This window comes from Adiantum capillus-veneris, chromosome 7 (genome assembly GCF_014529385.1).
Source record: "Adiantum capillus-veneris isolate H3 chromosome 7, ASM1452938v2, whole genome shotgun sequence".
NCBI classification, from domain to species: Eukaryota; Viridiplantae; Streptophyta; class Polypodiopsida; order Polypodiales; family Pteridaceae; genus Adiantum; species Adiantum capillus-veneris.
In genome coordinates this window covers 33699809-33724364 of record NC_140937.1, presented here as the reverse complement: position 1 = coordinate 33724364, position 24556 = coordinate 33699809, and the positions used below count along the sequence as shown (strand labels likewise).

Here is a 24556-nt window from a genome sequence, read left to right as displayed (position 1 = left end):
ACTAACAAAAAGGGAACACATCACTATGGCCTTAGCCCTTTGGGCAAGTCAGAAATTGGAAAAGACTCATATGAGGCTCCTAAATGAAAGGACTGATTGACAAATTAAAATACCAAAAGTAAATTTCAATCATTCTTTTGCTTCACATGCAAAGTCTCTCTTCTTCGCTAAGACAGCCAAAAAGTGTATTATAACTGTGAATATGCAAAGGAAATCTTAGTTGAAACCAAGATGTGAACCGCACAGCGAACTGTGAAGATGATGGCGCGAATTATGCCTTTAAGGAGTGCGCATCATGCCCTGCCACGAAATCTTCCAGCTAGAGCTCATCGCAGATTTTCTAAAGCAATTGGGTCTGTTGAGAAAGGAAAGAGCCTTGTGGGTCTGCCTTGTCTTGCGTTTGATGCGACGATCGCTCTCCCTTTTTCCCTGCCGGGTTTCCGGGCAGTTGGACTGCCCCCTTTACGCACAGTAAAGCCCGGGTTTGCTTGCCGTTCAGCTGGACAGTCGTGCATTTCCAGTATTCAATACCCATCAATGACAGCTGGTTTAACCCCATCAATGTGACTGTGCTCTTGGAGAGATCAACCTGGCTGAGATCTCTAGACTCAACTCCAGATCTCAAACACCCAATTTCATATGCTTGTGGATTTCGCGACCCAACATTGTTGGCTTCGTGCATTAAGACACCATGCCGTTCGATGTAAGGCAGGCTGTTGCTGGAGCTCTTACCATTGGCATGTTTGTTGCCCTTACCGATATGATGCTCAACGGACCGGGTACCTCCCCGCACCAGGTATCTCTTTGTCTTGGATCTATAGAACCTTCATGCTTGTGGCATACTCTCTTGCTCCTTTGGTTCTGAAATGAAATGTGCTGCATAAAAGGATATCACTGTGTCAGTTGTGACAACCGGAGATGAAGTTGTGGGACAATTCAATGGGAAAGGTAGTGTCACAATAACTGTAAGTGACAAAACGCCCAAAAAATTGTGGGGGATGCCTGGACCAATTCTTCAACCTTGTTGGAGCAAGCATATTGCAAGTCAGTCTACATCCTCTGTGCAGTTTTTAATTGTAGAATCGCTATTATGTGCTTCTTGTTCCTCGTTGGTTCAGCTGCAATTGGATTTGAGTTGATTTGGTTGTTCTAAGTCTGGGTGGCCATCACCTTTTCCAGGCAAACAAAAAAAGAATCGGGGTTTTGTGCTCATCAAGCTTTCAAATAACCCTCTGTACCATCCAATGCAGGTGCACTATCATTCTTAGTGTTTTGTGCATTGAAATTTTTCCCTCTTATATAGTAACTCTATTCGCATTTGAGTTCCAACAATCTCCTAATATTTGTACTGTTGTTGATTTTTGCTGGTGCCAAGGAATGACAATTGCTTATTAGTTTGTATGTGTTATTCCTCTGTGCATGAGCATATGTGCTGGATGGTAGACACAATGCATCTGCCAATTTTTTAGCATGAACAAGTTCTTTTTTGATGTCGTATCTTTTAGTGCATGGGCAAATGCTCCAAACTAACAGCTAAATCTGCACCCGCTATCGGGCATGGATGACATTAGGGGTCGATAGTATGCATGATGAAGCTGATTTTTTAACAATTATATGGATCAATGTACAACTTGCAATCTTGTTCTCGCTTATGAGGCTAGGGTAACAAAACATTCTTTCAATTATGTGAACTTTGCCTTTATGTTGTAGATTTAGTTTGAAATTTTAGTGGATGAAGCTCCTTCGAACGAGGCGTTGGAGATGTGCTCGCACGCCAACTTGACGCTTGTAAAGCAGAATGACAATGGTGCCAGCTTGGACGACTTCCTAAAAGGAGAAAGGTGATCTGTGTATGTTGGAAGAGGAGGGGCTGAACGACAATGAGAGTAACAATTAACATTACTGATAATATAAAACGAGCCATGGGGTCACCTATGACAGGTGGTGTCAGAGGTCTAGGTAGACTCAAAAGTAGTGCTTGGACGGAATTTAGGCAGCTTATGTTGGAGATTTTAGAATGCATCTTATGGTTGTATAGCCATTGTGGCCCTGCATATCCATTTAGCCCATTTACTCCAAGCTTTATGCTGAGAACTAATTTTAGGTTATGTATGTGATGACTTGGTGAAGTTGGTTGAAACTGTCAAAGTGAAGCTGAAGGTGTGGAGACAAGGGAACACAATGGAGGTGAGGGAGGAGAAGAGAGAGAGAGGCTAGAGAGAGAAGATGGAGAGTGGCACAAGCCTTGCGGGGAAAACTTTGCATACAAGAGAGACTACAAGGCTCACAACTCTGCCAAAATGGGGGTTGGAGGCTACAAAATATGCCTAATCCAGAAGAAGAAGTTCTCACCAACTTAGAGTTCCTCGCCGAATGGCCCAATGATTGAAAGTCTTTCCAACTTATGGCACCCCGTCCCATATGGCCTAAGGCCACTAAAATTAAAGCGCACACTCACGAGAAATTGCGTATCCAACCAATGACGTGGCAAGCAGGCTGTATGGATGTCCGCCATTTGCACTGATTGCCACGTGGCACTGTACAGACGCGTGCGTGTTACGGGACTGCCGACGTGGCTTGCAGTACGGATCCTTCGCATGCTACGGACTACTGATGTGGTGCTGCTGTACGGACAACCCCTAAGGGCGCTAGCGTTTAGACCAAATGCTTTTAGATCTCATGCTTTTCATGTAAACTGCTTTTGAAGGGCCAAGGGCCTTCAAATACGCACTGTGGGCTCTCTCTTTGGCATTCTACTACGAGGAGAAGCAGAGCAGAGCCCCATAGTTGTACATTGTTCAAGCAATATAAAGAAATACTGAAAGGGGTGCCATCGTTTGGGGCGAGTGCTGTCTTGGGGTGGAACTCCGCCACTCAGTGTCTAATGTGCCGTGTTTCTCAGTTCAGTTGAGTTGTTTTGAAGTACTTAAAAGTTTGTTCAGTCTGTTCTTTTCCGTTGACACGTGGTGCCCCTGCTGTTACATGCAGCTCTGTACGAGTATCTCAACCTTGAAAAGGGGGGAGGGGATGTCACGCGCACATTCAATCCTAGGCACATGTGGACAAGCTAACTCCCACTTGTAGGGTTTGGGACAGCCCAGGAAGTGTTTTGGCACCTTTGTGAGGTAGGCATTTTAGCGTAGTTGCATACCCTCCTATTGTGTTAGATTTTTGTCATCACCAGATGCTTCACACCCTGTCTATATGCTCCTCACTTTCACGTGCACAGGCCCTTGGTTGTGGGTTGGCCACCCGTACACGTGTTGCACAGGGATCTCAGACACATTTAGGGTTGTTTCAGCACATTGCCCACTTAGACCTCACTTCACATTCCCCCATTTATATTGGAGGGTCATTTATTAGGTAGGGTGATTTATTAGGCATTTGCCCGACCTGCCCCTATTCTCCTATATATAGGAGCAGGGGCGCCCTCTTTTACATTGTCTCATCATTGTACATGTTCGCCATCTGGAGTATGTTGACTTGCCAGCCTTTCACCATCTCTCTCTCTCTCTCTCTCTCTCTCTCTCTCTCTCTCTCTCACCTTCCGCTGCACACTCTGACATGGTATTAGAGCTCTAGGCTTGGATCTGCCATGGCCTACACCTGGGAGGACCAATTTCATCGCGAAGAAGTCCTTCTTCCCCATCAGTGTTTTTTGGGATCTAGTGTTTTTTTTGCTGCAACCCTGCGTTTTTTTTGCTGCAACCCTGCGTTTTTTTTGGGTGGTGAGCCATCTCTTCTGCACCCTTTGCTAGCGCAACTTCCTCCCTCTTCCTTGCGTTTTTCAGCCAGATCTGGACCAATGTTTTTGCAGGAGGGCAGCGTGTTGACCTTGCATTTTCAGCCCCTTGCATCAGCGTTTTACAGCCAGCTTCTGATCTTGCGTTCTTTGCAGGAAGGCAGCCACTGATCTGCGTTTTTCAGCCCTAATCCCTAGCGTTTTTTGGGCAGGACAGCAGCCAGTTGCACTAGCGTTTTTGGCAGCAGGACAGCCAGCAGATCGGACCAGCATTTTACCTCTACTTCAGCCTTTCCTCCTTGCGGATCTTGGACAGCCGGAGCCCCGCTCCTTGCCCCTTGGTCTTCCCGCTTGGAAGCTGATCAATCCTGTGACTTTGCTGGCGATTCTCCGACTTCTACCTTACTGATTTTCAGCCTGTTCTGGTGTATTTACAGCTCTCACCTTACACTCTCGGCATCCGGTGATTCCATCACCTAGCGTTTTGCTCAAACCCCTGCATTCTTGCGGTGTTTCCAGCTCCCTTTTGCTGCGATTTCAGGTTTGGACAGCGCCTCGACTTTGCTTCATCGGCATCCCTTCAGGTTTCCCTTGCCTCTCCTGTCACTTACACCCTACTTCGCGGTCATTTGGCGTTCTATCCGGCGTGGTTATTCAGATCGTCCTCTCACCTTTGCTCCTCCTTTGACATTGACATGTGGACTCAGATATAGGTTCTGGCACAATGGACGGATCTCCCTCGACATTGCAGATCTTCCCTCCTCAAGGCTCTCTTGCCCTCGAGAAGATGCAGGGGATTGGATTGGTACAGGTACTTATGTGGACGTGGCTTGTGTTTTCCATCGCTACTTCTTCCTAAGTAACCCTTCCTCTGTATCTCTCAACTGCTGTCTCTCTATTTGGGATTGCCCTATCCACCTCCTTCATTGGTTCTCTGTACGATAGACCCGTGCCTCTTGGCACGTCAGACACTTCTTTTGGACATGCTCTCCTAGATGTAAGTATCCTTTGGCATCTGGATGCCTGCATGGTCTCTTCTGGCACACTGCTTCATGGTGGCTCTTTTGCCTTGCCTCTACTTGGTAGAGCTTCTTCCTTGCTTTTGCTTGGTCCTGTGGCTCCTCCATTGCAGTTTGGATGTACGTATGCACTACTTACACGGTGAAGACCTCATGGATGTTCCTTGCTTTGCTGGTCTACTCTGAGGCTATAACTTCTACAACACTGGTCATTCCGATCCATCCTCTCAGCCGTTCTTTACCTCACCACACTCCATTACTTTCCCAAGGGGGGGAGTTCTCCTATCTCGTGTGTCTTCACGACTTGCCCTTGCAGACTCTCTCTTGGATATTTTGTCCAGACCTCGGTGGTGGATGTGCTCCCATAGGTTGACTTTCCCCAGAATCTCCTCCGACTGTTGTCCGATATTGTGTGTCTGCCATGGAACGACAGATCATATTGCAGCTTATACCCTCAAGACGACTCTTCTCTCCGAAGATTGCAGTTATTGCGGTCTCTACATGGATGGATTGCTTATCCCGTCATCTTGTCTACTATGGTGGACGATGCCTTCCCTATTGAGCCTCTTCTTCCTGCTCTTCCTCCCTCTTCTGCTCGAGCTTCTTTGACTTGGATATGCTACCGGTTTCCCACCTCGGCAGTTTTCCTCTCCTCGTGGTCAGAGTGTTCCTCTTAAGTGGGTGTCCCCATGTCTTGTCTCATGCTGCTACACTGGGTTTTCTCCATCTTAGTGGTGATCATCACCGATGGGCTATTGCGCGCTCATCTTAGGTCACTTCCTTATATATATACTCTTCAACGACTTCTTCCGTAGCTTGCCACTTCATCAGATTCCTTGTGTGACTTGATCAGATTTGCCTTACCTTTGGTCATCATCACATTGGTGCTGTACAGATTGTCGTGTTGTTTGGTTGGCGTATCATCCTCTTCTCTGGGATTCACCTCTTCTCTAGATTTACCAGGCGTGTTGCATTTCTTCCTCGATAGCTTCTCTGCATTTGTCGTTGAGGGGGGGGTGTTAGATTTTTGTCATCACACGGTAGCTGATGTGGCAGACAATACAAACGTCCGAAAATTGCACTGACAGGTTGTTAACGTGGCAGTACATACTCTCGTAAAACGCGCTGCTAACGTGGCAGAACTGTACGGAATTCCGCAAGAAGCACTGATGCTTTTGAGCCAATTTTAGGGGATTAGTGCTTTTGGAACCCTCTGCGTTTGAGTTTACTGCTTTTGGGGCTCTGCTTTTGGCATTCCTTGTAAGAATAAAAGGAGCCCAAGGGCCTCACTCTTCGGGGCATCTGGATGAGAGTCTGAGAGCCGAGGACTTACGGGAGGTGTACTTTGATCAAGCATTAATATAAAAGAAATACCGAATGGGGCGCCAGTCTTTGGGGCCAATCTCTCTGGGCACAGAACTACGTCGGGCGGTGTCAACCAAATTGAACTATGATTTTAAGTTGTGAAGTATTTTAAGTGATTCTCTCGTGTGTCATGCCGGATTCCGGGCTTGGGGTGCCCAAGTCCTGTGACATCCCCAGTATGCCAAATTTTTGACTCGGCACCCGATCGATGAAGTGCATTTCCATTGGCAGAAAGCCATCGATTCCCAATAAAGTCAACCCTCAAGAAACCTCCTGTCCCAGATGTTTATTGAAGATGAACTTGAGGAGACGAGTGGTGGTCCACTCTTCTGTTAAGAAAAGAAAAGAAGCACCGACAAAGTGGTTGAAGTTTAAGAGACTCTTATTTCTTCGTGGCTCACTCAAGAATACGATTGAGACGTGATTACTGATTGGAATTATCTTCGGATGGTCATGGTAGAAACTTTGGATACTTACTATGAGATTTTGGGATGTTTTTCTACCTGCTTCATCCTCTAAGAAGATCAATTTCAAGCTGCAAATCGAGCTATTCTGTTGTGGACTGCCCAAAGAGATACAAGACTACTGCTTGTTATAGAAATCTGAGTCCATACAGCAGTTGATGGGACATGCTAAGCAAGGCTTTGCTATGCATTCAGGTAACTTGACCTATCCATCAGATGAACCTTCAACAAGTCATAATAGAAGGAGACGACAGAAAGATACATGATCTCGACTGACAAAAGAACAGAAAGACGAATATTTCAAAACGGTTAGTGTTTTGAATGTGGGGAACAAGGACATATATCTGCACGGTGCCCCAAAAAGGCACAAGAATGAGAATGACTGACAGATTGAAAATAGAATTGGGCGAGGAGATACTTGTTTCAGATAGAAAATTACTGATGAACTGACATTATTTTGCTTTTTGAATTTATGAATGAATAATTTTGAAGTAGGTGTCACAAGACGGACACCACGTGCCAGCCGAAACGAACAGACTGAACAAACTTTTAGCACTTCAATAATAATTGAACTGAGAGAGAGAGAGAGAGAGAGAGAGAGAGAGAGAGAGAGAGAGAGAGAGAGAGAGAGAGAGAGAGAGAGAGAGAGAGAGAGAGAGAGAGAGAGAGAGAGACGACACGCGACACGGAGTGGCGGAATTCCACCCCAGAGAGTATTGGCGCCAAACCTTGGCGCCCCTTTCGGTATTTCTTTATATTCCATCAACACAGTACAAACCAGTACTCCAGACTGTGCACCTTCTCCAGGAAGCATGCCAAAGAATGAGCCATGGCCTCATATTTAAAGGCCCTAGGCCCCAAAAGCAGTTTACATGAAAAGCCTTCAAACTCAAAAGCATTTGGTCCAAAAGCAATGCCCACAATTTGCCAGCGCGTTTTGCGGAAATCTGCCACGTCAGCACTGTCAGTGGAATTTTAGGCCTGTCCGTACATCTGCCACATCATCGGTCCACGTGTGTGTGTGTGTGGGTCCTGCTTTATTTTGAATGTCTTTATGTCACTTGGACCCCATCAGACAGGGTCCCATAAGTTGGTAGGACTTGTTCTGTTGCTTGTTCTTCTTAGGGTTTAGGCCCCTCTGCCGTGATTTGAAGGTTGGCTTTGCTCTTTAGTGTCTGGACATGCCAGCAGTTTGTGACATCCCCCCTTCTTGAAAGAGAGTAATCGTCCGCGATTACAACATGCAAAACAACTCAAGTTAGCAGGGATTTCAAAATGACGTGATCACACTATAATTTCAGGTTAATAACAATAGAAATGCAAAATAACAAATATTATGTTAATTGACATTCATCTTTTTTGACCTGCAAGGAGACTTGGAGACCGGCTCGAGGCCCGTCGGGTTAAGTAAATGGCCCGCCGGGCCCGCCGGGTAAATCAACTTTCCCGCCAGGCCCGCCGTGGCTATATAAAGACGACGCCGGTGCTTGTCTTTTTCACAAGAGAGGTACATTGAAAAGTCTTCTTCACCAAACTTTCTGGCAGCTTTCCACATTCTCAAAGCAGTGTAGCAGTAATTTTTTAATCCCTTCCTTATTTTATTGATGTTTTTTTGAGTTAAAACTTAAAGGTATAAAATTTCTTTTATCAAATCATCGTACGTGGATGCACTGGCATATGGTTGCAATTGCGGCTAGGTGTGTCATTGCAAAAGCGTACGATGATTATGTTTTATATTGCTCCCAGTCATTCATGCTTCGGCACATGGTTGCAATTGCGACTAGGTGTGTTGCTGCTAGAATGACAGGAGCATCTGTTTGAAAGAATTCACCGTGCGTGGATGCACTGGCACATGGTTGCAATTGCGGCTAGGTGTGTCATTGCAAAAGCGTAGGGTGACTGTTTTATGTTGCTCCCAGTCATTCATGCTTCGGCACATGGTTGCAATTGCGACTAGGTGTGTTGCTGCTAGAATGACAGGAGCATCTGTTTGAAAGAAGTCACCGTGCGTGGATGCACTGGCACATGGTTGCAATTGCGGCTAGGTGTGTCATTGCAAAAACGCAAGATGACTATGTTTTATGTTGCTTCCCGTTATTCATGCTTCGGCACATGGTTGCAATTGCGATTAGGTGTGTTGCTGCTACATTGACGGTAGCATCTAATGCATGAATGTGTGCTCAAATAATTTCATAATGTTTCATATGCTTGAATCTTGAAGGAAGACATCGTGCGTGGATGCACTGGCACATGGTTGCAATTGCGACTAGGTGTGTCATTGCAAAAGCGTAGGATGACTATGTTTTATGTTGCTCCCAGTCATTCATGCTTCGGCACATGGTTGCAATTGCGACTAGGTGTATTGCTGCTAGATTGACGGTAGCATTTGTTTGAAAGAAGTCACCGTGCGTGGATGCACTGGCACATGGTTGCAATTGCGGCTAGGTGTGTCATTGCAAAAGCGTAGGGTGACTATGTTTTATGTTGCTCCCAGTCATTCATGCTTCGGCACATGGTTGCAATTGCGACTAGGTGTGTTGCTACTAGAATGACAGGAGCATCTGTTTGATAGAAGTCACCGTGCGTGGATGCACTGGCACATGGTTGCAATTGCGGCTAGGTGTGTCATTGCAAAAGCGTAGGGTGACTATGTTTTATGTTGCTCCCAGTCATTCATGCTTCGGCACATGGTTGCAATTGTGACTATGTGTGTTGCTGCTAAAATGACAGGAGCATCTGTCTGTAAGTTGTTGTACGGTGAGGCATTGACACATGGTTGCAATTGCGATTAGGTGTGTCACTGCAAAAGCGTACGAGATCTATGGTTTATACTGCACTTTTTCTTTCACGTAGAATTTAGAAAAGATCCAAATGGAGTGGCACATAGTTATATTTCACAATGTGTTGTTTGCAATAATACCATTGCAGGCAAAATGGATCCTTCTGCTACTTCAATGATAGAGTTCAAAAAGAAAATTAGACAATTGTTGATTACAATCGTCAGTGCACTAGATCCCGACGATATAGCGCAGATTGTTGCAGATGAGTCTAGATTGCAATCATTATACAGTGAGATTGCCCGCAAAATTTGGTTGTTATATCCAGATAAAACATCGGGTTCTACTGAGGGAACATCGGGTTCTACTGCTTCTTCCAGTCACCTGGAGAGCAGTATATACAATTCTGAATGTAGTATGACTTTGGGCATTCCAAATAAGTCCATTAAAAAGATCAAGAAACTTGGGTCAGGGGCTTATGGCACAGGGTGGCAAGTTCAAATCAAAGGGATCAGTTTCCTTCCTGCAACGAATACTTATTGTGCCAAGGAGTTCAAAGGACAGGCCAAGCATCAGTGGAAAAGCTTTGCATAAAGTGGAGTAGATCTCAACCATAGAGGGATTGTGAGGAGTATTGCCCACTCTGTAACGTTGCCATGGTTTCTGATATTCCCCTACTTCAATGGGGGAACTTTAGGTGATCTTATGGAGACAGTGCCCCTTCCACATGGCTCTTTCACGACGCTTGTAGCGCATCAAGAGGGGAAAGGAAAGATCCCCGAAGACTTTAAATGGGAGCAGCCCTCTGAAGACAAGAAAACACGTATCAAGAGCTTGTGCAATCATGCTCCCTCGTTGATCCATGCCTTGGTGAAGGCATTGCGATTCGCACATGACGAGGGAGTGATCCACAATGATCTCCATCCATGGAACATCATGTTGGACTTTACCAAGGATCTCACTCCCCGTATTGGAATAATTGATTGGGGATTGGCTCTGCGTGTTGGCTTAGAGACACAAAAGACCAACAATACCGATGAAAACTGGCAAAAGCTTCATCCTTGGCGAGCTCCTGAGTTACTAGATGGCAAGAATTTATGCCCATGGACCAAGGCCACAGATGTGTACGCCATAGGATGGGTGATATGGCAATTTTGTAAGTTTTGTGGAGAGTTCTCTGACTACTACAGCACAGATTGGTTCAAACATAAGGTTTCAGTGGAGGTACAAGCCATATCTAGGATTGTTGTGGAAGGTTGGGTGAGGAAGAAATCCACAGACAGAAAGACCTTGGCACTTTTGGACGAAGAATTAGAAAGATTTGAAGCCCGGCCAGAACGATGCTTATGTCCTCCCTCTGAAATGAGTGGTCTTTTTTTGATGGATATATGATGTACTTTATGAAGCTGGGTTTTCTGAGACTTGTGACTTATAAAAGCACTTTTAAAAATTGGGTTTTATGCGCCATGGATGATGTATGAGTAATAAAAACACTTTTTTATATCTCAATAGACAACAAATTTTCTATGAGTTTTGTTTTTTCTCTTAAGTTTCAAGCAATAAGCCACGTGGAGTCACTGATTGTCATTCATTGATTTAAAAAATGGTGGTTACTCTTATATCAATTGATTGTCGTAAGATGGTGGTTATTCTAATATCAATTGATTGTCGTAAAATGGTGGTTAAAATTATAGCAATTGATTGTCGTAAAATGGTGGTTACTCTTATAGCAATTGATTATCATTAAGTTTGTATGCCGTAACTGAAGTATAGTGTTTAATCAGGATATGGATAATGATAATCAAAGGGCTAAGCGCGCTTTTGAGCGTCTCAGATCCATGTGTCAAGGCAGTGGAGTGAACGACACCGCTCGAATTGTTGCTCGTTGCTCCCAGTGGGCCAACCCAGTGGGTACACAATGGAAAGAGGTGAACACTAGGATTGACTGAGAAATGGTCAAATCCGTATGGCCAGGCGTTGCAGATGACAACATCAAGAAAGGCCGACTCAAGCTATCACAATGCATTAATGCAGACATACGAGACAATGGAGAGAACATATATCTCGATGTTATGGGTCATCCTATGCATCATATAGATTGTCCATTGTGGTTTGCCAAGATGTTATACATGCATTATGTCTTGGGTGAAGCAGTGGACTTTAGCTCAAGGACACCTCACATGACGGTTGAGGACATTCGCAGTATTGCAATCACCGTCACACGGCAAGAGATGTCATTGGTACTAGAAGGTGCATCAATGGAAGTGCACCAAGTTAAGGAGGAGCTTCAAACTCAACTCAGGCAAGCATCACAAGCTACACAAGGCTCTCATGCAGAAGAAACCCTAAATAGAGACTTGCAAAGGGAGGCGAAGGTGCTATCTCGCCACGTAAAAGAGTTAGAGGCGACTATAAAAAAACAAAATGCTGCCACATTGATTGAGCACCCAACATCTATTGAGGCTCCTCCAGCTTCTGGTGAGCACGGTGGTCCTTGCCCCATATGTAGATCATTCTTTCATGAGTGGTGTGGTCACTCAGCTTGCCATGCGGACATATGTATCATATATCATGCTTGATGCAAAGCATGATGAATAACTTTCATTGTGCTATATGTGAGTTTGAGATATCCAAAAAGCTATATGCAATGTTTAAAATGTCTGAAGACTATAATAAGCTTAAAGGTCAGCGTGAACAGGAGAATGAAGATATTCTCACAAATATTTCACTATCACTTGGATAGTTTTTGTAACATTTGAAAACATTTACTCATTGTCTTGCGAGAATATATTAGTGAATTGTGAATTGTCTTCACTTCAGCTTCAATTATGATATGTGATAATGCAACGATTTGTTAGGGCTTTGTATATTATGAAGCTTTAATAGTGATTTGTGGCCTTGTAAAGGTTTTTAAGGGCTTCGTTTATTATTAAGCAAATGTCTAAACCTTAAACTAAATATAAAAAAAAGTTTATAAAATAAACAGTTTCTGAACTTAACCAGAAGTCACTCAATGGATTCGATAATCTATTAATTAAACCACCGTCGCTTGCTGCGACGGGTCAAAGTTGGTTCAATTTCCAAATTCTCTTCAATCTCTTCTAAAGTACATGTAGTTTCTACTTCATGAGATTCCTCTTGCAGCTCACTGTCTTCGTCCACCTCATCATTGGTTACATCATAAGTCCAGCGCGATATCTCCTCTTTGTAGTTCTCAGCTTGCACTCTTGCCAATAGCCGATGGTTGCAGTACATATACGCCAATTTTTCAGCTCTTGAATTTAGAAGGCGGTTTCTGATGGTGGAATGTACATATTTATATGTACTCCAGTTTCTCTCAGAACTTGAATTGGATGCACATTGGGCTAGGATTCTAACAGCTAGGCGTTTAAGGGTGGGTGCACTACCACCATTCATCATCCACCACTTCCACGTTGGTTGCTCCGTGGCAAGTTTCTGTACAAATTCTGTACCAAACTTACCCTCTTTGAGTTTAAACTTCGTAAGATCAGTAACAGTTGATGCATGCTCATCAGGATCATCATAAAACCTGTCTATCACATCATAAAAGTCTTCCAACACCTCCTCATCAAGTTTGTCTATTTCCATTGCCCAATACTCTGGATCCAATAAGAAAGCTACGCTGTGTAGTTGACTATGTGCTCCAACCCATCGACCATGCACATACTTTCTCAAAATTTCTCTTCTCTTTTGAGTGAATGGTGTCTTCCAAGGCTTCACAATTGGCTATTGGGGCTCCTCTGGATTTGCAAGGCTTTCTTGAACAGTCCACCAAGCCATCCACACCTTACCTATGTTAGGCAAGGCAGAATCCAGTTGGCGTAATGCGAGCATAATTGGCATGTTGACGTTGTGCACATCCACAACATCATCCCAGAAGTGGCGATCAGCTAGTAGATCTCTGATCACCCCTATTTTTCTCTTTATCTTCTCCCTTTGACCAGCCTTCCATTCTGAAAAAGTGGCACAAACAAATGTCTCCATCACAGCATTCTTATTTTTTATTAGTGATTCTACCGTATAGTAGTTGGTGCAAAATCTAGTTTCGCACGGCAGTTTTAACATAGTAGACATCCTCTGACGGTACATGTCAAGAACCCTCTGACGCTTCAAAACAAACTTGACTATTAAGCGAGCATTGTCTACTATCCATTTGAACCACTCTGTGTCCTCCCTCTTGTACCAATCTTGCAATACCAAGTTCAAGCTGTGTGACTGCAACCAGCACTATATAGGTGAGAGAAGCGACTTTCAAGTATTCTACCTGCAGCCCTGCAATTTTTGGCATTGTCCATGATTAGTTGGACAACATTTTCTTTTCCAAGTTCCTCAACTGCGTCGCCAATGATGTCAGCTATAAAACTGCCAGACTTTATTTGACCAGAGCTATCCACAGCTTTGATAAAACATTCACCACGAGGACATACAAGCATGATGTTGATCAATGACGGCCTTTGAACGTTGGACCAACCATCACTAACTATGGTGTATCCAGATTGTTCTATTGCATTTAATATTACCCTTTGAATATCCTGTTGTGTGCTTGTGTAACATTTATCCAACAGTTGGTTTCTGATATGGTGATATGTTGGAGGGGTAAATCCAGCACCATACTCCCCAATGCGTTTCCAAGCTGACTTCCATGCATCACGGGTGACAATGGCCAATGATCCCCCAGTGAAATAGACGGCTTTAGCTAGTGCAAGTTGTGCTTCTTCTAAGGCAAGTGTTTTGAAGCTCGTCTGTAAGCTAACCTGTCTACTTTTTGACGATCCTACGTGAAAGTCAGGAGATCCATGGTTTGGAGGTGTGCTTCCATCGATATGAGAAGTTGGTTCCCTACTTTGAGTGCTTCCATTGGTGGGCGTTACACCCAATGATCCCTCATATTGGTTTGATCTTATCGATACGGGGGTGTGATGGTCGAAAGTAGAGAGTTTTGATCTTTTGCTCGTGGAAATTAGCTTACCAATTAAAGTTTTTAAGCGCATAGCTGCTTCTTCTGCACCTAAGCCCTTGCACTTTCCTCCTTGGATTCTGGTATTGCAACCTAGCAAATGATCCCTTATTCTTGGTGCTCCTCCAGATTTCTCTTCGCCACAAAAGTTACATTTCCAATCTTGATACTTATTTAAATTTGTGGCAAAATTCCACTCGGGTCCTGGACTTTTTCCACCTGCCTTTCGCTTGCCCTGCGAAGTGGTGCCCTGCGAAGCAAGACCTGGCATCGAGGTAGGAGGTCTCCTCAAGGAAGCCAAGCTTGAGACACCAACATCACCGCTCACATTCCTAGTGGAAGACATACTTATTGGATGCCTGCAATACCAATAAACATAGCTCAGTATGCTATCTCTTCTTTCAAGTATTATTCAAACCAAACATTAGTGTTATAATCAATATCACACACAAGCGTAGTAGTGAAGCTTGAAGGGAATAAACCTCAATGTACTCAAACATGAGCAAGCAAATACAACGGTGAATCAAATATGTGATCAGTCCATCCCAAAAGTAGAGATATCGACCCAAAGATTCACCTTCCTACCCCTTTCATGAATCAGTCCAGTCCAAAAAAGAACTAATGACCCATGATTGGAGCTCTAATCGAAATAGCAAGCAAATACAACGGTGAATCAAACATGTGATCAGTCCATCCCAAAAGTAAAGATATCGACCCAAAGATTCACCTTCCTACCTCCTTTCATGAATCAGTCCAGTCCAAAAAAGAACTAATGACCCATGATTGGAGCTCTAATCGGAATAGCAAGCAAATACAACGGTGAATCAAACATGTGATCAGTCCATCCCAAAAGTAGAGATATCGACCCAAAGATTCACCTTTCTATCTCTTTTTAAGAATCAGTTCAGTCCAAAAAAGAACTAATGACCCACGATAGAAGTTCTAATCAATATAGCAATCAATTTAGCAAATATAACGGTGAACCAAACATGAGATTAGTCCATCCCAAATGTAGAGATACCGACCCAAAGATTCACCTTTCTACCTCCTTTCAAGAATCAGTTCAATCCAAAAAAGAACTAATGATCCATGATCAGAGTTTCATTAAGTTTTAATTCTTTTTAAAGACTTCATTTTTTTACCTTTAGTTTTTCTTCTAAATTTTAAAGGATGATCAAATTTAGAGGAAGCGGTGATGTGATGTGATGTCTACTACAGGGTTATATAGAGCCGCCAAATACGGAGGGGGAACATGACGGGGCCGGTGGGATTCTTGCTTTGCCCGCCGGGGTTTGTAAAGTGCCCGCCCGGCCTGCCGGGGTTTATTGGTTGCCCCGCCGGTTCTACATTTTCTACCGGTTTTCGTAAGTCATGACATTAGATATGTTATTAACATGAAAAAAATAGTGATAATAACAACAGTAATTAACATTTAACAAAATGCGTCATCGCGTAATTAAAATCCCTACAAGTTAGCTCAAAAATTTCTGAGGGTCATTCCGAGGAACAATTTGCTATATATTTTGTTAAGGAGTTGGCTTCTCCTTTCGGCTCTTTTGATCAAGGAGTTGGCTTCTCCTTTCGTCCAGTTCGGAACTCTTGATATGCTTGCGTAGTAAAATTAGCCATCACACCTAGACCGCACTAATCTTCCATGGGTGTCTTGATGCACTAAAATTACATACCCAGGCAATCTCATCCAGTTGGAAATATTCAGTAGTTGGCACGTCACAATGCAAAACAAATGCTTACATATGCATGTTACAAGACACAACAAACAGCGTCACTGAGCACTCCGCCGAGACAAACGGTCTGCGATATGAAGCTACTTAGCGACTACCTCGTCACTCCCCCCGCAAATAACCTAAAAAGATCCGGGCCATGAGCTCAGAGGACTATACAACCAAACGCTCCCCAGAACGCAGTCTGCACCGCTTGGAGGTTCAAGCATACAACCAAACGCTCCCCAGGCATCGGCCTGCGTCGTTCAGAGGTTTTCTAGCATACAATAGAACGCTCCTCAGACATCGGCTTGCGTCGTTCCAAGGTTTTCAAACATACAATGAAACGCTCCCCAGGCATCGGCCTGCGTCGTTTTGAGGGTTTCAAATATATCAAAACAGTATTTCTCACTTCTCCACCCGGGAGTAAATCACCAATCATTGAAACCGGTATTAAAACCTGAGTGAAACAATTCAAATTGATACCAAGACAGGTTTAAATGTAAGGTGCAATGGAAGTGAATGTTGAACTTTGCTCAAGATGAGTGCTCCGAACTGTGCTCAAGGTTTTCTTTACTTATGGAAGGGAGAGCCTTCAGTTCCTGTAGTGAGAGAGTGCAATGGACACAAACAAAGTGGATGAACACTGTGAATGAAGGTGTTGAGATTGAGAGATAGAGAGAGAAGAGAATGCGACACCAGAATGTTGTCAAAACCCTCCTCCGAAGGCCCCACTCTCTATGGCAAGAGCAGTCTACTATTGATTGCACAAATCTCTACAATGCTTTGACTTACCGATGATGTCGACGATGATGAGGAGGACGACGAGACGGGCTGAAATCTGAAAATGCTAATGGCTGAAATCTGCAAATCTTTATCTATTGAATTCTGACTCTATGTCGGTGACGATGTCGATGATGACGGTACGACGACAACGCGCTGAAAACACAGATGCTGAAATCTGCGTTTTCCGGGCTGAATCTGCAAACTTCGCGGGATCTGGTCATGCGGCGAGGCTCTGCTACGGAAAGGTGAGATCTGCGAGGTTTGGGGGTTCTACTGCGGAAACTGACTACCGAAAACTGAAAACGCTGAGTCTAGGGCTGATTCCGTCGCGAAGATCTCAAAAACACTGAGGTTGATCTGCAAACCAAAAACGCTAGGGGTTGAAATCTGTCTTTGCTGAGGGAACTGCTAACGCTAGGGCTGATCTGCTGTCGATGGGGAATCTGCTATGGCTAGGGCTGATCTGCCATGCAAAAACGCCAAGGCTGATCTGTGGTTGCAAAACGTTAGGTCCTTGCTGCCGTGTTGCAAAAACGCTAGGTCTGTTGGGGTCCTGCTAAGAAGGTGCTTGTTGAACCGAAGTTCTTGCTGCCTCTTCTGCTGTGGAATGCTAGCGCTAGGTTTGCTTATATACTCACTTAGTCAAATTGCCCTACCCAGTTCCCAAAAGAAGTCACTTAAAAATAATAAGTGAAAAATGTCAAAAATAGGGAAAATAGGTTTAATGCACTAGAAACTGATTTTGATGAAATCTGATGGGAATGTTGATGATCATGCTGTGTGCAACCAGAGGATATGCATCTAATCTAAGTGTCTAGACATGCACAATCTGCGAACAGACTCACAAAAATGTCAAATCACTTCCTATCCTAGAGTGACTTGATTGAACTGAACCCTGGTCATGCTGTAGCTTGTTCACGGACACATAGGGTTGGATGCGTCACGTGACATCTCCTCCTTTTCAAAGTGAGGTACTGGTACCGAACTGTATGGCGTCGAGGAGATTGCCAACAACATCCGGAATCTCGGAAAGGACTCTTCGCCGGCCCACCCTAATGCGTGGGCCATGCGATACTTGAACTTCATAAAGGTCTGCAACGCTTGCTTCTTTGGGCCGTGCCGAAAGCGACACAAAGTCATCTGTGGCTCCTTAACTGCTTCAACTTCGTCTATAGTCATGCGTCTACCTTCTTCAAGAATCTCCGAGGCTGAAAATTCGTGAAACCACGTCCAACACAAAAACATGAAGATACCCATTCCATGTAAAGTGACTGGAAAAATACTTTTCCTTCGGAAAAACTGTGCATGCAATGCAAATGAACAAAGTGACGGAGTGCCAAACTGTTCATCAAACACACACAAACAATGGAATTGAAACTTGTCTTTCTGATCTAAATCAATCAACTGTGGCAAATCACAATGGAATTGCCGATGCTTGATGCTCAATCCTTCTTGTGCTCTTTCGGAAACTGTGTCATGCCAAGGAAGAGACATAGAATGTGAGTTCCTTGGATGCAAACATTTCAGCTTTTCATGAATCATCCGCATACATCCGTGTTCATTCCTGAGTGAATCGTGCTCAACGTACAATATGGCATGCCTAGGAAAAGAGATCACATAAAGACACAGACTAAAATAAAGGAAACGATCACAAATGAAACATTCGAACAATGCGTGCTGACTAATCATGCGAACACATAGTACTTCCTGTGGGGGTTCTTTGGACCTAGGCTCGAGAGCCAAGCTCGGTTCTTCGTGTTTGATCGAATCTTCCGTGGGGGTTCTGTGGACCTCGACTCGAGAGCCAAGATTGGTTCTTCGTGATTGATTGAATCTACAATGAGGTTAGCTTCACTAGAAAAAGTGTTAACTAAACCATCATCCTTGTGAACAATCACATCATCTTCCTGCAAATCATCATGCTTGTGACAAATCACATCTTGATCATGCAAATCATCATGCTTGTCATTATTATTCAAATCATGATGCTTATCGTTGTAATTCAAATCATGTGTGTCATGCTTGGGAGAAGAAGAGTCGGAGAGAGTCCTTTTCCCGAATCTCTTGCATCTGTGCTTGCACTTGAGAAAAGAGTCGCAACCTCTCTTTCATGTGTCGATCGTTCATTGCTTGTCTTGCTTTGTTCTCGCGATCAAATGCTGCTTGTCTTTCTTTGTTCTCGTGATCAAATTCTGCTTCTCTTTCTTTGTTCTCGCGATCCAACTTTGCTTCTCGTGCTTTGGCTTTCAAGCGTGCTTGCTCGTGCTCATGCTCTATGGCTGCCATTCTTTCTTCATATTCACGATCTATGGCTGCCCTTCTTTCTGCGGATTCACGATCTATGGCTGCCATTCTTTCTGCTTTTCTTGCTTTGCATTCTAACTCCCTGTCCATCATCATCTTGTTGAAAGCCTCCATAGGAGTTAGTGCAATCCTTGGCGTAGATGGGGAAGGGGGAGGGTCGGAAAAACCTCCCGGTGGGGAAAACTCTTCTTCGCCACTCCCATGCTCACCACCATTCCGCTTTGAGTGATGACCATCCACTGAAGTCTTGGGTCTTAAGTTTACGAGGAACTTGGGTTCTTGTGGGTCTTGGGTTCTTGAGGTCTTGAGGTTCTTGGGGGTCTTGAGTTCTTGAGGTTCTTGAGGGTCTTGAGGTTCTTCTTTCGCTTGCAGTCTGTGTTAGAGAAGGATCTTCTCTTCACCCGAGTTCTTCTCTTTCCTGCGGGCGCACCCCTTAGCAGCCTTGCGCTCACACCAAGGTTGCTTTTTCCCACCTCACGTCGATTGGCCGGCCGCTAAGTGTACGGTCCACTCTCAATGAGTGAAAAGAGGCACAAGGGGAGGCTGGACAAGCCCTTCTTTCTTGGGTTTCCTGTCACTCTTAAAAAAAACGATTAGGAATTGACACGCCCAAGAGGTCTTGGGTTACGTGCGACCGCAACAAGCAAAAAAATATAAAAATTCTTGTGGTCCTTTCCTTGAGTGATATAGAACACCACCAATGCTCTGATACCAATGTAAGGTGCAGCGGAAGTGAATGTTAAACTTTGCTCAAGAGTGAGTGCTCCAAACTGTGCTCAAGGTTTTTTTTACTTACGGAAGGGAGAGCCTTCCGTTCCTTTAGTGAGAGAGTGCAATGGACACAAACAAAGTGGATGAACAGTGTGAATGAAGGTGCTGAGATTGAGAGATAGAGAGAGAAGAGAATGGGACACTAGAATGTTGTCAAAACCCTCCTCCGAAGGCTCCACTCTCTATGGCGAGAGCGGTCTACTATTGATTGCTACAATGCTTTAACTTGTCGACGATTTCGACGACGATGAGGATGAGGATGACGACGAGACGAGCTGAAATCTGAAAATGCTAATGGCTGAAATCTGCAAATCTTTATCTGCTGAATTCTGACTCTATGTTGGTGACGATGTCGATGATGACGGTACGACGACGACGATGACGACGCGCTGAAAACGCAGATGCTGAAATCTGCATTTTCCGGGCTGATTCTGCAAACTTCGCGGGATCTGACCGTGCGGCGAGGATCTGCTGCGGAAAGGTGAGATTTGCGAGGTTTGGGGGTTCTACTGCGGAAATTGACTGCTGAAAACTGAAAACGCTGAGTCTAGGGCTGATTCCGCGCGAAGATCTGCAAAAACGCTGAGGTTGATCTGCAAGCCAAAAACGCTAGGGGCTGAAATCTGTCTTTGTTGAGGAAACTGCTAACGCTAGGGCTGATCTGCTGTCGATGGGGAATTTGCTATCGCTAGGGCTGATCTGCCATGCAAAAACGCCAAGGCTGATCTGTGGTTGCAAAAGGCTAGGTCCTTGTTGTTGTGTTGCAAAAACGTTAGGTCTGCTGGGGTCCTGCTGAGAAGGTGCCTTTTGAACCGAAGTTCCTGCTGCCTCTTCTGCTGTGGAATGCTAGCGCTAGGTTTGCTTATATACTCACTTAGTCAAATTGCCCTACCCAGTTCCCAACAAAAGTCACTTAAAAATAATAAGTGAAAAATGTCATAAATAGGGAAAATAGGTTTAATGCACTAGAAATTGATTTTGATGGAATCTGATGGGAATGTTGATGATCATGCTGTGTGCAACCATAGGATATGCATCTAATCTAAGTGTATGGACATGCACAGTGTGCGAACAGACTCATAAAAGTGCCAGATCACTTCCTATTCTAGAGTGACTTGACTGAACTGAACCCTGGTCATGCTGTAGCTTGTCCACAGACACATAGGGTTGGATGTGTCACGTGACATTAAAATAGATAGCATCCATTTCAAACAATACTTTCTCAAGCAATGTTCAAAAGTATCTAACTAGAAAACAACTAGAGAGGTCATTCAGGGCTTTGTTTGGACAACTGCACTTTGAGGACAACTGGCTTGCCCTTCTGCATCACGGTGATGGCTTGGTTCCGAACCTGGAGGGTTGCATCATTCCTGTCATGCCAGGGCATGCCCAAGAGAACGTAGCAATTGCCCAACTTCATAATGTGGAAATCTGCTTTTCCATGATAATCTTGTATAGTCACTGAAAGAGCACCAATGAGCGGTACCACTTTCTGAGTTTGCTACGTGGCTAGCTCAACTTCAATTTCTCCACCCTTTGCATCATAATCAAAGTGCATCTGCTTCAAGAATTTTGGATGGATGAAGTTCTCCATAGCTCCGGGGTCAAAGAAAATAAGGGCTTTCAAGCCGTTGACTTTTCCATAAGCTCTGCATAATTCATCAAAACTCTCGAGGTGTATACCATAAATATCGGGTACTAGACCAATAGCAGGTCTAGCCCTCTTGGCCGGAGGTGGCCCCGGGGATCTGTCTGATGTGGGAGCAGAAAGTTGCACGGAGGACGTCGAGGCTCGCTCAAGACATGTTTTGAACGTATGCCCTGTTTGGAAACATTCGAAGCATTGGCCTTCTTGTAACAAGGCATCTCGTTGACAGTTTGTCAGAGAGGCCGTTGAGGATGGTTTTCACGGGATTCCCGAGAATTTGTTCGTTGTTGCCAGGAGTCCTGGTTAGTGGCCGGAGGTTCTTCTATGGTAAACTCCAACTTTCCCTTCATGAGCTTGTAGCCGACCGCGGCATGGTCCATAAGCTCTTGCATGGTAGGTCTTGCTCGGAGAGAGAATATTCGTGCAATTTGATGGTCGTCCAATCGTGTAGCGCTCACACTCATCCTCCAAGGAAATGAACTTAAAGAAGGACATCGGAAGGTATATGTCGAGAAACCTTTGGTAAAAGTCCTCTATGGTTTCGGTGGCAAGCATTTTCAAGTTGCCCCACTCTGTCAAAATCAGGACTTCAAACATCGAAGTCATGTAGCTACGTGCAAAAACTGTCTTGAAAGCTTGTCGGGTCTTGTCACAAACTGGTGAGGTGGCTACCCAGTACACACACACCCTCCCCGCGTGGATAGCCTCCGGAAAACCCGTTGATGATGACGTGGCTGCATTGTACGGACAGGCCCGCAAAATGCTGACACGTGGCAGGTTGTACGGACGTCCGCTTTTTGTGGCGCTTTTCACGGAAATTCACTGACAGCTTTTTGCTATGCAGAATCTACGCCATGCTTGAGAGAGAGGGAGCTTTATTTATTTAAAGCTTTGCTTTATTTCTTCCCAAGGCTTGTGAGAGAATATGCTTTATTTGTGAAAGCTTTTGATTTTCAGCTTTTGGGGCTTTGCTTTTGGCATCCCTTGTAAACCTTTAAGTAAGTGGGCAGGCCTCCCACTTCTGAGAGCATCTGGCCGCACAGTCTGAGAGTGAGAGCCTCCCACTCGCTTGTACTTTGCAACAGATTAATACAAAAAGAAATACTGAAAGGGGCGCCAGTCTTGGGGGCCAACATCTCTAGGCACGGAACTCCGCCGGGCCAGTGTCGAATCAATTGTGAACTGTGCACTGTTTTGAAGTGATTTATTGTGGTGTCGCGGTAGATTCTCGACTTGTGTCCAAGTCTGTTACAGGTCCTTGGAGCATGCGGCTGTGTCGCGATTGATGTCACAAACTGGTGATGTGGCTGCCCTGTATGCAGGAAAAGATTGCATTGCATACGTGACAGGCAGCAAGGAAAATAGCCGGAAAATGCGTAGACCTGATGACGTGGCACCATACAACAGAATTTGGAAAACGCGGCGCGTTTCAAGTTGGATTGTATGGCAGAATTTCGCTTTTTGCACTGGGAAAAGCAGTTGGAAGTTCTACGCAATTTTTGGACAGCTTTTGAACTTTGCTTTAATTTTCAAGCAAGGCTTGAGACAAATTGCTTTATTTTTTAAAAGATGGCAGCTTTTGGGGCTCTGCTTTTGGCATCCCTTGTAAACAAATAAATAAGTGGTTTGGGCTCCTACTCTGCAGAGCATCTGGACGCAGAGTCGGAGAGTGAGACCCAACCACTCTTGTACTTTGAACTCAGATTAATACAAAAAGAAATACTGAACGGGGCGCCAGTCTTTGGGGCCAATATCTCTAGGCACAGAACTCTGCCGGGCCAGTGTCGAATAAATTGTGAACTGTTTTGAAGTGGTTATTTGGTGCTGTCGCGGTAGATTCTTGACTTGGAGTGTCCAAGTCTGTTACAATGGTATCAGAGCACGGCTGATTTCTCTTCTACGGGAAATCAAATCCCAAATTTTTTTTCCCCGGCACCTATGGCTTCACGCAAGGATCAATCGACTCCCTCTGCATCCGGAGATGCGGGAAGGGATCACAAGAAGATTCCGGCAAGGAGTATGGCCCGCCTCGGCCTACTCAAGCGGAGCGACGAGAGATGGAGCATTGTCAATTGATCGGCGATGCAACAAAGATGATGCTCAATTTTGCGAAGGACCCAAAATTTGCAAAATATATGAGCGAGACTTCTTTTCAGGAAGTGCATGCGCAGTGGCAGAAAACCACAGAACCACCCCCAAAACCCGCTGTCAAGAAACCTTCTGCTCACAAGAAATATTCAGAGAAGGAATTAGAAGAGGTGGTTGATGCACGGATTGCTCAGCTTTTTGACGCGCAAAACAAAGCTAAAAAGCACGGCAAAAAGCAGAAGAAAGGCATTGACTTCCCGGGTTACTTGGGTCGTCAGTCGACATTTGAAAAGGCAAAGAAACAGAAGAAGCGTGTTCGATTTGAAGAAGTTCCCAGTTCTTCTTCTTCTTCTGACAGTTCTTCTAGCTCATCTGACTCGAGCGAAGAAGACCGCAAAGGTAAAAAGCGAAGCAAGAAACAACGCTTCGGAAAGGGCAAGAAAAAGTCAAAATCTCGCCCAATGTGAGTGACAGTTCTACAGAGGACTCGTCTACAAACAGTTCAAGCTCTGACGACTGCAACTTTTATGCAAAGAAGAAGACTTTTTATAAAGCCAATCAATATGACTTTCTGGAAGACAAAAGCAAGAAAGTCCGAAAGTTTAAGGAAGGTGGACAGTCAATTAAATTTGACACGTTTTCGGGATATAGAGATGCTTCGAAGGCTTTGTCTTTTGTACAGCAGTTTGACATCACTTTCGTGGGAGGACGCTACTCAGAGCACTCTAAGATTTGGAGAGGTGCCTCTTACTTTAAGGGGAATGCTCGAACTTGGTGGTCCACGCTTCTTTTAAACAAGACTGCGCCAGTTAAATGGCTGAAATTTAAGAAGCTTTTTATTTCTTCTTGGCTGACTCAAGAGTATGAACACGATATACGATCTGCTTGGAACC

The 24556-nt window shown here is 44.5% G+C and overlaps 1 protein-coding gene across 1 annotated transcript in view; it reads left to right on the top strand.

Moving 5' to 3' along the window:
• The first annotated feature begins 257 nt into the window (after nucleotides 1-257).
• LOC147453663 (protein MANNAN SYNTHESIS-RELATED 1-like) overlaps nucleotides 258-24556 on the top strand; it is a 50598-nt gene continuing 26299 nt past the window's right edge. Inside the window, exons 1-3 of the mRNA XM_086515785.1 lie at nucleotides 258-796; nucleotides 888-1044; nucleotides 1180-1250. Of these exons, the coding sequence (XP_086371911.1) occupies nucleotides 692-796; nucleotides 888-1044; nucleotides 1180-1250 (333 nt within the window). The 5' untranslated portion in view covers nucleotides 258-691. The remainder of the gene's footprint in view (nucleotides 797-887; nucleotides 1045-1179; nucleotides 1251-24556) is intronic.